Here is a 9,683-nt window from a genome sequence, read left to right on the forward strand (position 1 = left end):
CTCAGATGGCACAGATGTGCTGTGTGGGCCTCAGATGGCACAGATGTGCTGTGTGGGCCTCAGATGGCACAGATGTGCTGTGTGGAAGACAGAGTTTCGTTTTGCTTTAGTTTTTAAGTTGAGTTAGTTATCAATATTTAGAAATCAAAAGTTTCACAGAATCTAATAATGAAAGGATAATCTGACAACACCACACCCACCTCCTCCACCACGCACAACCGGCTATTTGGTGCCACGCATACTCCATACACAGGCCAGCCTTCTCTCGGCCCCCTCAACCCTACTCAGGGCACTGACTTGGTGTGATGACTCTACGTCATCCAGCCTTAGACTACAGCCCTTCCTTGCAAAATCAAAATGTAATCTCTATCAGGAGGTAAATTACCTATTCAATAAAGCATCCAGATTGAAAAGTGTCCAACCAAGTAATGGACCACACTATCCTATGCCCTATCTATGGTGGCTATCATTTCAGTTGTCAACTTGACAGGATCTAGGAGTTCCTAGAAAAGGAGTCTCAGTGAGGAGTGATGTAGGTTAGGTTGGGTATCGGCATGCCTATGAGGGATTTTCTTAAGTAGGCTGAGGTGGGAAGACCCACCCTAAATGGGGCTAGTACCCCTGTGTTGGTCCTAGAGTGCATCAAAAGGAGACCGAATTGGACAGCAGCACTGTTCTCTTCTGATTGTGGCCCTGATGTGACCAGTTGCTTCAGGCTCCTCTTGCATAGGCTGCCCCACCATGATGGGGTGCCTTGAACTCTAAGACAAACCCTTTCTCCCTTAAGCTGCTTTTGCCAGGGTACTTTATCATACCAACAAAAAAGAAACCAAGACTCTCTCTATTCTGTTTTCCTCAGAATAGATCCACTCTGTTCCACTCCCTCTACACCCCCAATCAGACAGCATCTTTTAGTTCTGACGACTTAAAAAACACCCCACAGTAAATGCCATTCAAGTTTCTCAGATTCTAATTATCCAAATTAGAATTCTTATTTCAAAGTCTATACACTTCCAGCCAGATGGTAGTGGCACACGCCTTTAATCCCAGCACTTGGGAGGCAGAGGCAGGTTGAACTCTGGCTTCGAGGCCAGCCTGGTCTACACAGTGAGTTCTAGGACAGCCAGGCTATGTAGAGAGAGTGTGCCTCGAAAAAAAACAAAAACAAAACCAACAACAACAACGAAGTCTAACGTCCATCCTGTTAGGAGTAGCATTAAAGCTCCTTTTTTTGGTCAACAGAATTCGGTGTCTTCAGCTACTGAGTGAGCTTCCCTGTCTGTGATGAAGATGTGTAGGCTAGGACACTAACAGACTTACTAAAATGACTCCAGGACGCTTTAAAAACGAAAATACACATTTGTAGACACACAGTGGAGAGGAGCACTGACTGGGAAGTTATTCGTTTAAGAGTAGTCTTAATATTTAGCAACATTTTTCATTAATCATAATAGCTAGAAAAGGATAATAATCAACTATCCCTATCTCTGGAAACACAAAGAAAGGTGATACAGATTTGATACATTTGAACAGTAAGTTTCTCTGAAACAATATTATTTCCCCCAACTAAGACATTCAAAGAGCAAAGATGATTATGGCTATTGGAGGGGGGGGGGTGGTAATGAAACCATCTTTTTAAATAGTTTAACTACTTAGTTATAACGGACCATGTCATTCTGACCCTAACTTGTCATCCGGATTCTCTGTTAGATCATAGAGAAAGGATAGGAGAAGATATCAAAACATCTGGATATAGAAAATCAGCAATATACATAGAGAACCAAATCAGCCTGCTCCCAGGACATGCCTGGGCTTGTTTCTCACATGCTTACTCCCACCTGATGAAACCCCAGCATGTGTGCCCCGGGGATCATGCAGCGGTCCTGCAGAAGCAAGGCTCTACTCACAGCACAGGCACAAAAAGGCCTTACTCCAGAGAAAACACTGGCCGGCCAGGGTGGGGTGGGGGTGTTTATAGTGCAGGTTTACCTATTATTACATCTTATGTCCATAATGTTCAAAGAAAGAATAGAGACCTCAAAAATACTGTTATATTTAATAATCAACATAAGGCTTAAAAAAAAAAAAAAAAAGCCTTCCCCAAAAGTCTATAGGTGACATTCACAACAGGTATTACATTTGGGGGAAAAAAAAAAAACTCTAAAAATAAATAAAACCAAAGCTACAGTGAATACACAAACTGAAATATAGACTCAAAAACATGCTCGGATCCGTTCAAACTGCTGCATTAATTTAAGAGACTAATTTAGAAGCTGATATAAAAATACTTCTCAGATCTCAAAATCCATCCGATTGGACGTGTGCGATGGCAGACACGAAGGATGCATAGCGCTTGATGTCCTAATTTGGAAGGGAGCTCAGAGACACTAAAGAAAATCACAGCTCCACCATGTACCGGTCTGAGGGAAATGAATGACCACGGCACACGTTTCCACGGTTGGGCTGGGGCCTACTCCTCACCGGCTGTACAGCAAATAACAGCCTCCCCTTAGCAGAAACAGACCCGGGGCAAAGAAGAGAATCCAGGAACAGGTTCCTGGCGTCCGGGTAAAGTAGGGAAGGCTACCCCTGGGTATTCCGGAGAAGAGAAGACGAGAGAAAACCTTACTCAGAGGTCACCAAAACGTGGCAGGCAGAAAAACAGCCCTGGCAGGCTGTTTTACATCACAGAAGAAAGCTTAGAAGGGGAGGAGGCCGTGGCGACCCAGGCTCCGCATCTAGGACTCCAAGCAGCGCCCCTGCAGCATCGCCCCCGCGTGTGCCATTCCCGGGCTGGGCACGCTCACACGCATTCGGGTCCCGCGCGGATGCAGGCGGGGAGCACCGAGTCGCCGAGGCGGCTGTGCGAATGGCTGCGGGATCGGGATCGGTGGCCCGCCGGACGCCGCGGGCGAGGCTGACACGCGCACACGGACGCAGCCGAGCGGACGAGGACCACACTCACCGGAACCGGCAGGCCGCAGCCGCCCCGCCACCCCGCGCGCCGCTGCCCGCTCCAAGACCACTTTTCTGCGCTCGCCGCCGCCGCCCGGCCGCTCCACTGCTGGAGGCTGATTGTCAAAAGTCCGTCGGAGCCGAGCCACCGGGAAACAGCTGCAGGAAGTGACTGCGGAACCGGGAGGCGGCGGCAGCGGCGGCGGCGGAGGAGGAGGAGGAGGCAGGGCTCCCGGCAGCGCTTCTGCGCATGTGCACGGACAAGCGGCTGCTCCCGCAGACCCCGGGCGCCGGGCAGGTGCGGGATGGCGACGCGAGAGGGTACACTACCCTGGCCTCGATGGCTCCTCGGAGCTGCCCCAGCCTACCCTGAAAGCGATGAGGGCAGAAGCCTGGCACAGCCTGGTAGGAGGGCGGAGGTTCTCCTCTGAGACCTGGAAACTGCACTCCCTGCGCCTCCGCCCAGAGACATTGGAAAGCAGCCGGCCAAGGCCTCACAAGGGTGCAAAGCCCGCTCACCGGCAGGGCCCGATGGCCCGCAGAAGTCCCCGGATACCTTCAAGAGAGGCGCTGGGATGGATTGCAGCCCTGGCTTGTTCTGCGGGCTTGTACCTTCTGCATGTGAATACTTGTATAGTGGCTAGGGGATATCCTTGGATAACATGACACAAATTTTCCATATTATCTGCAAAGTATGGTTTCGCAGCATCAAGTGCTTTCACATTGTGTGTGGTTATTGTGTAAACCATAAACGAAAATGCCAAGATCTAAATATGGTGAGCCACAGCCCAGCCTAGTAGCCTGCCAATTTACACAGGAATGTAAGTCTATGACTGGAGCATGCGCCAACAGCCCAATGCTAGCTTCGAGAATTCGAGGACTGTTCAGCAGACTAGGCTAGTGTGCTCCCGCCATCGGGAGAAGTAATCCACCGCACAGATGAGTTCAGTGCACACGCCATATATGTGAAAATTATTATATATACTATCTACCTTAAACTCCCTAAGTGCAGAAAGAAATGGGTCTTGCCTATAAACGGGTCTTCCGTTTATATTTTATAGTTTTATGTGTATTTGCATGTCGGAATAAAAGCTGAAAGTAGGGACCTTACTCGCTAGTTCATACATATATATATATATATACACTCAGTGTTCCATATTTGCTACCCCTGATCCTACACTTACTTCAAACAGCTAAGGCATTTCCTTCTCTGGCCCAGGAAAAAGCAAGTAATTCCAAGATACTTGTTTCATAGAAATGTAAATCTCATGACAGGGAAAATGGCCCCACAAATTAGAGCTTTTGTTGTGAATCACTGGGTCTTATGAGATTCAGTAACCCCTAAATAAATAAATAAATAAATAAATTTTTAAAATAAAATAAATGAAAGAAAGAGAAACAGGTCATATTCACCACCTTTACTAAAGGACAAAAACAAATCTCAATGACTTGTGGCTGAAACCTACTTTTGTGATTGTGTGTTGCTGGTCTGCTGACAGAAGGCACACCTCTTTGGGACTTGAAGCACATGAGAGGATCAAAATCGATAGTGGAATGTCACATTGTGACACTGATGTGTTATGACCCATCCACACAGATTCTAATAGCCAAAGCCACTAAACCTATGAAGTGCAGCCATCTCTGCCTTCATAGGCATCTGGCACGATGATGGGCAGCAGCAGAGACGGGTCATTCCAAATAAGAATGCAGTCTGGGGCCAGCAAGATGGCGGTAGATAAAGTAGTTAGCCACTGAGCCCTGTAACCCTGGTACCTGCGGTACCTGCCTAATAAAAGCGGGGTGCAGTGACTTGCTTCAGTAATCCCAGCATCCCTGTGGTGAGATGCAGAGCAGAAATGGGAGAACCCCCCCCCCCCACAAATTCTCAGGCCAGCTGGGCTGGGGTATGCACCACAGTAGGAGAAACAAGGGAGACCCTGCTGCAAGGTGGAAGGTGAGAAGCAACTCGCTAAGACTGCCCTCTGATCTCCACGGCAGGCCTGATCCTGCATAGAGGAATAGTAACCATAGTAAAAATTTAAGAGTATAAATAACCTGACATAAATATGGGCAGTCAGTCTTGTTGCTTAGAGGTATTGTTATAAACCTCAAGAAAGAATTCATGTCTGCTCCCCTCCCCCCACCCCAAACAAGAAGTTTCTGAGGTTGCCTGGGAAGGAACTGTGGACACAGAAGCAGTGGAACTCCTGCACAGACCTTGACATCTACAACCCAGACACCTGAGCCGACACAACAGGAAGATGCACAGGACAGCTAACCCCAGCACTTGGGAGGCAAAGACAGGTTTCTGAGTTCGAGGCCACCCTGGTCCACAGAGTGGGTTCCAGGACAACCACAGCTATACAGAGAAACCCTGTCTCAAAAAACAAAGAGGAGGAGGAGGAGGAGGAGGAGGAGGAGGTCCCCAAATTTATTTCTTTAGTACCTGCAGCCTTAAAACCCAATCATAGTAATTGCAAGAGGCAATAGATAGCTGAAGGTACAAATCAGTCACCCCAAAGCAATGGGCAAGATGTAAACTGTTGGGGCCAGAGCCAATGGGGAGCAAGATTGTACCTAAGAACCCATTACAATACCTCTCCCTGCTGCCTGTTTTCCACCCTGCTCCTGCCCCTCTCAAATGATTCCCAAGCCCCGCTCAGGGGAGCAAAGCAAGTAGATCATTTGGAAGGGATTAGTGTTGACCACAGCTGTCTTGAGAGCAAAAGAGATTTTTAAGGAAGAGAAGCACATAGGGAGTGGCCACAGTGAGGTTTTCCCAGGGGAAGAGGAGGCTCTCGGCCCCCATCACATTTTTTTTTTTTTTGTCTTTGAGCCATTATTCTGAGTGGTGAGATCGCGGAATTCAGTTATGAAGGAGGAAGAGAAGGAGAAGAGGAGGAAAAAATCATTTCACAAATGCTCGAATTCGTTAGCTGATACAGCCCAAGCAGTATATTTGCATGGCCACAGTTAATTGAATAATGACTATCAGTCAACAAATGCATGGATGAACAAGGAATGCCTGTCCCTCTATTCATTAATAGGATTACAGTGTCTGGCAGTTTTACTTGACAAAAAGTTCTCTCTTAATGTAACTACTATAAAGGAAACAGTGAATCTATTAGGAGAAAACTCCAATCCTAAAACAAAGTTAAAGGATCTGAGGAGAAGGCTCAGAAGTTGAGAGCATCAGAAAACAAATGCAAATGACAGCTAATCCCAGCACTTGGATTTCTGCTCTCCCTCCTCCCCCTCTCCCTTCTCCCCCTCTCCCTCCTCCCCCTCTCCTTCATCCCCCTCTTCCCTATTATACAGTTGGATTCCAGTGCCAGCATTTTCTCTACTGAAAATGCTGCTTTTGCAGAGGACCAGGGTCCACTTCCCAGACCTAGGTGTTGGTGCCCACCCATCTGTAATTCCACTTCTAGAGAATCCAGTGCCCTATTCTGGCTCCTCAGGAACCAAGCATGCATGTGATGCACCTACTTTTGTGCAGGTAATGCATGCATACTCATGTGAGGTGACATCAAGGCCATTATCATCTACATGGCCAGTTCAAAGCTAGCCTTGGCTACATGAGAATCTGTCTCAAAATATAACAGAATTATTTTCATTATATTAAAGTATATACAGCAAAAAATCTACTGTGTTTACCAAGAATATAATTGTAACAATGTGGCTTCCCTTGGCTTGAGTTTTTGTGGTGTCTATGCCCACAATCTTCATGTGGACACATGATAAGAAGAGAAGAGACAGGCATGATCTCCAAAGGCTGGTATGTATAGCAGGTCAATTTCCCCTCTTGTGAGGAATTTTTTTTATATTATTTATTTATTTATTTATTTATTTATTTATTTATTGTTTTTTTGAGACAGGGTTTCTCTGTATAGCCCTGGCTGTCCTGGAACTCACTTTGTAGACCAGGCTGGCCTCAAACTCAGAAATCTGCCTGCCTCTGCCTCCCAAGTGCTGGGATTAAAGGCATGTGCCACTACTGCCCGGCATGAGGAAATTTGCATGGAGTCTTGAGATGCTATGCACCTTCACTTTCAAGATCAGGGCTTGATGCCTTCCAGGGTTACTTTTTCACTGAGGATGGAGACAAACCAACCACAGCTAAAGCCCTATGTGGCATGGTCAGAGTGAGACCGCAGCAGCTGACAGGACTCATAGAGCACATTTATACAGAGTGATACAAGGGGACACAGGAAGTTGATGAGTGTGCCCTGTTCATAAACTAACAAGCCCAGGCTTGCACTCCAATCCGTAGAGAAAATGCTGGCACTGGAATCCAACTGTATAATAGGGAAGAGGGGGAGGAGGGAGAGGAGGAGGAGGGAGAAGGGGAGGAGGACCCAGAGCAGAAGTGAAGCCAGGAGACCTCTGACAGTGAAGTCCCCACCATTGTGGACACCACAGAGGAACCAAAGAGGGGAAAGCAAATAGGCTCTTACCAACCCACCCTGCTATATCAACCCTGAAGAGTCAACTTATGAGTACAAGAAATGGCAGCACACACCTTTAGTCCCAGAACTTGGGAGGTAGAAACAGGAGGATCTCTGTTAATTTAAGGCTGACCTGGTCAACATTGTGAGTCCCAATACAGCCAGTGGTATAAAGAGAGTTCCTATCTCAGAGAGAGAGAGAGAGAGAGACAGAGAGACAGAGACAGAGACAGAGACAGACAGAGACAGAGACAGAGAGACACAGACACACACAGAGAGGGGGGGAGGAATGAATGTAAAAGTGTAGAAGTCAGGGTTGGGGAGATGGCTCAGGTAGTAAATTGTCTACTGTACGAGCATGGGGTACTGAGTTCAAACCTTACCTCCTAGGAAAAAAAATCAAGCCTAGTGGAACATTTTTGTGGATAGTCCTGGTGCTGTTTGTCTTCTGATGCTAATTCTGCTTTCCCAGGAGGGGTTGCAGACTGGCATGAGTGAGTCATGAACACAGGTGACTTCTTATGAACCTTCTCCCCACCATAACTTGTAAAATAAAGGCTAGAGCCAGTGATTGGGCAGTGGAAGGGAAGGTGAAGCTGGAAAGTTTGGGGGGAGAAGAAGGAGAGGAGAAGAGGGAGGACAACATGGAAGAGGAGGAGGTGGAAGGAAAGTGGAGCAGAAGCACATGGCCTGGAGAAACCGCAAGTTACAAGGGATCTCATAGATGGGGAATATAGTAGTGTAGTGGTAGATCCGCCCAATCAAGCCGTGCAGCTTGTATTCATATTAATTGAGTTTTGTTTTCTTTGCACAGGCCTATTTGGGTTGGAGATTTACCACAACAGTGCATGCTTGCTATCCCTGCTCCAGAGAGGTAGAGACAGGCAGAGCTCTGGGGCTTGGTAGCCATTCAGTGTAGCTGAGGCAGTGAAGCCCAGGTTCCACCTCACAACACAAGATGAACAAGGACTGAGGAACCACAACCAGGGTTGACTCTTGGCCTCCACATTCATTGGAATACACACACGAGACATGCAGAGGGCATAGCAATGCTGTTTATGGTGGCTAGAGAGATGGCTGCTCTTCCAGAGAACCTGGGTTCAATTCCTAACACCCATGTGGCATCTCAGAACTATCTATCATTCCCTTTCCAGGGAATTTAATACCTTCTGGCCTCGGTGGGCACCAGGCACACATGTGGCACACAGACATATATNTAGGCAAAACACCAAAACACACAAAATAATAATTTTTAATTGTTTTTACAGAAAGGCTATGTGTAGGCTGTACACAGCAAAATCCAGACTGTGGGACAATGACCTAGTTTTCTCACTAAGTAACGCAGAAAAGGAGGAACAAACACTGAGGAAAATGAGATTTTTTTTTTTTTAAGTCTTAAATTGATTTTCAAAGACTGACAAAACNGAATTATAAAGTTTAAACACACATACATATTTGACATGTCATAATAAAAAGCAAAGATGGATTACTACAGATCAGGGCAGCAGGTGCCTCCAGGTGTGACTGGTGGGTGTGACTGGGACAGGGAACAAGGGAGATGCCTGGGCTCACCAGCAGAGCTTTGGTTGCTGACATAGGTTGTAATCAAGAAATCCNACTTACATTCATTTTCATTAAGCAACCCATCACTTTTACCCTCTTTTNTGTATCTGTGCACTGTCGTTAGTTTGTCTCCCAAACTGACACTGAAACTGTGTTNCTGCTGTGCCAGTGTTGGGAGGTGGGACTCTAAACAGCTTAGTTCATGAAGAGGGACAAATGCAGTTNTCACAGGGCTGGGTTGGTTACCAGCAGAGCAGGTTGTCACCGAACAAGCCCCACCCTGAGGTGTTTTCTGTCAGTCTTGTCCACACTCCCTTTCACTGCCCCAAATGGTAATGAAGCACACGTCTCTCAGAAAGAGCCCCCTGATCTTGGATGGCCAAGCCCCAGAACCAGGAGCTAAAGAAACTTCTTCTCTTTATAAATTATCAGCTACTCTGCTCTAGNAACAGACAAGAGATTAAGACAGTCTGGTGGTTCCTCAGAAAATTGGACATAGTACTACCGGCAGATCCAGCAATACCTCTCCTGGGCATATACCCAGAAGATCTTCCAACTTGTAATAAGGACACATGCTCCATTATGTTCATAGCAGCCTTATTTATAATAGCCAGAAGCTGGAAAGATCCCAGATGTCCCTCAATAGAGGAATGGATACAGAAACTGTGGTACATTTACACAATGGAGTACTACTCAGCTATTAAAAACAATGAATTT

General features: G+C 46.7%; 2 protein-coding genes across 4 annotated transcripts in view; both read right to left on the reverse strand.

Annotated features, from left to right (window-relative positions):
- Positions 1-3,053, reverse strand: part of Zmat3 (zinc finger matrin-type 3) — a 27,669-nt gene extending 24,616 nt beyond the window's left edge. For 2 of the 3 annotated variants that reach the window (XM_021196576.2, XM_021196577.2), the window contains exon 1: positions 2,966-3,053. The gene's annotated coding sequence lies outside the window, so the exon portion shown is untranslated. Of the gene's footprint in view, positions 1-2,629; positions 2,732-2,965 lie in introns of those variants that run through there. The other variant, XM_029538084.1, reaches the window with a different exon arrangement.
- Positions 1,227-9,683, reverse strand: part of LOC110320254 (basic proline-rich protein-like) — a 13,745-nt gene continuing 5,288 nt past the window's right edge. Inside the window, exon 2 of the mRNA XM_021196160.1 lies at positions 1,227-3,199. Coding sequence (XP_021051819.1) covers positions 2,739-3,199 — 461 coding nt within the window. The 3' untranslated portion in view covers positions 1,227-2,738. The remainder of the gene's footprint in view (positions 3,200-9,683) is intronic.

The sequence above is a fragment of the Mus pahari genome, chromosome 4, assembly GCF_900095145.1.
Source record: "Mus pahari chromosome 4, PAHARI_EIJ_v1.1, whole genome shotgun sequence".
NCBI lineage: Eukaryota > Metazoa > Chordata > Mammalia > Rodentia > Muridae > Mus > Mus pahari.